The sequence below is a fragment of the Penaeus monodon genome, chromosome 21, assembly GCF_015228065.2.
Source record: "Penaeus monodon isolate SGIC_2016 chromosome 21, NSTDA_Pmon_1, whole genome shotgun sequence".
Lineage (NCBI taxonomy): Eukaryota > Metazoa > Arthropoda > Malacostraca > Decapoda > Penaeidae > Penaeus > Penaeus monodon.
The window spans coordinates 44,928,514-44,929,397 of record NC_051406.1 but is presented as its reverse complement, the minus strand read 5'-3'; the positions used below and the strand labels follow the sequence as shown (position 1 = coordinate 44,929,397).

The following is an 884-nucleotide window of genomic DNA, read 5'->3' as shown; positions in this document are numbered from 1 at the left end:
AAATTAACAGTCTTTCTGTTAACAGAGTGTAGTAGGCCTAAGCTAAAATAATCTACCTGTATATCACTTTTTGGTATAATTTCACACTCTAGTGTATCATTTTTACAACAATGCACTAACTCTCTTTTCAAATAAAACCATGTACTAGTGCCAGTTCTGAAACAACCTAGGAAATATACAAGTACAAAACCTGTCTGAAGCACATTGCGGCATCTCCCATGAACACATGCTACCTCCTTCCTTCCTCTGTACTCTGACAGTAACAATTCCTATCCATCATAAAGTAACTACATCCCTGACGTCTTATGGTAATGATAAAAGGAAAACGGGTTCAGATTTTCCTGTGCTCACAAGAGGGGAAACTATACTAATTGGACTAATCTATCCACAATTATTTCATCTCAAATTACTCTACATTGAATAACTATTACATGGAAAATTGGAAAAAAATTTGGCCGATGACTTTTTGCCATTTTTTCCATACACAGCACACTCGTACCCGAAAGCAACAACTACCACGTTTCGTCCTTAACAGGTTATGCCTGAAACCAAAGAGAAACTAAAACAAATATCAGTGTGCATGAAGCATGGAACCTGTGAAAACAAGGACACTGAAAATGGCTTACCTGCAATGCTTGCAAACAGTTCAGCTGCTCCAACTAAAACGTACTGAGGAACCTGCCAGAATATTGACATGTTGACAGCATGGTATGTCACATTCCCAATCACTTGCTCAATATGCGAGGAGTTGCTGGAACAAACAAGAGCTTTACATTAATTCAAAAGGTAAACAACAATAGAATCATTAGCATAAAAAGGAAGTCATATTATCATACATTTCTATCTAAATCCATTGTTCACATTATTTTTCAGGAAAGAGACAA

General features: G+C 36.5%; 1 protein-coding gene across 2 annotated transcripts in view; it reads right to left on the bottom strand.

Annotated features, from left to right (window-relative positions):
• The window catches only part of LOC119586531 (solute carrier family 15 member 4-like), a gene marked incomplete at both ends in the record, with an annotated part of 12,243 nt that overhangs the window by 604 nt on the left and 10,755 nt on the right, over positions 1 to 884 (bottom strand). For both annotated transcript variants that reach the window (XM_037935284.1, XM_037935285.1), the window contains 1 exon segment: positions 627 to 751. In XM_037935284.1, coding sequence (XP_037791212.1) covers positions 627 to 751 — 125 coding nt within the window.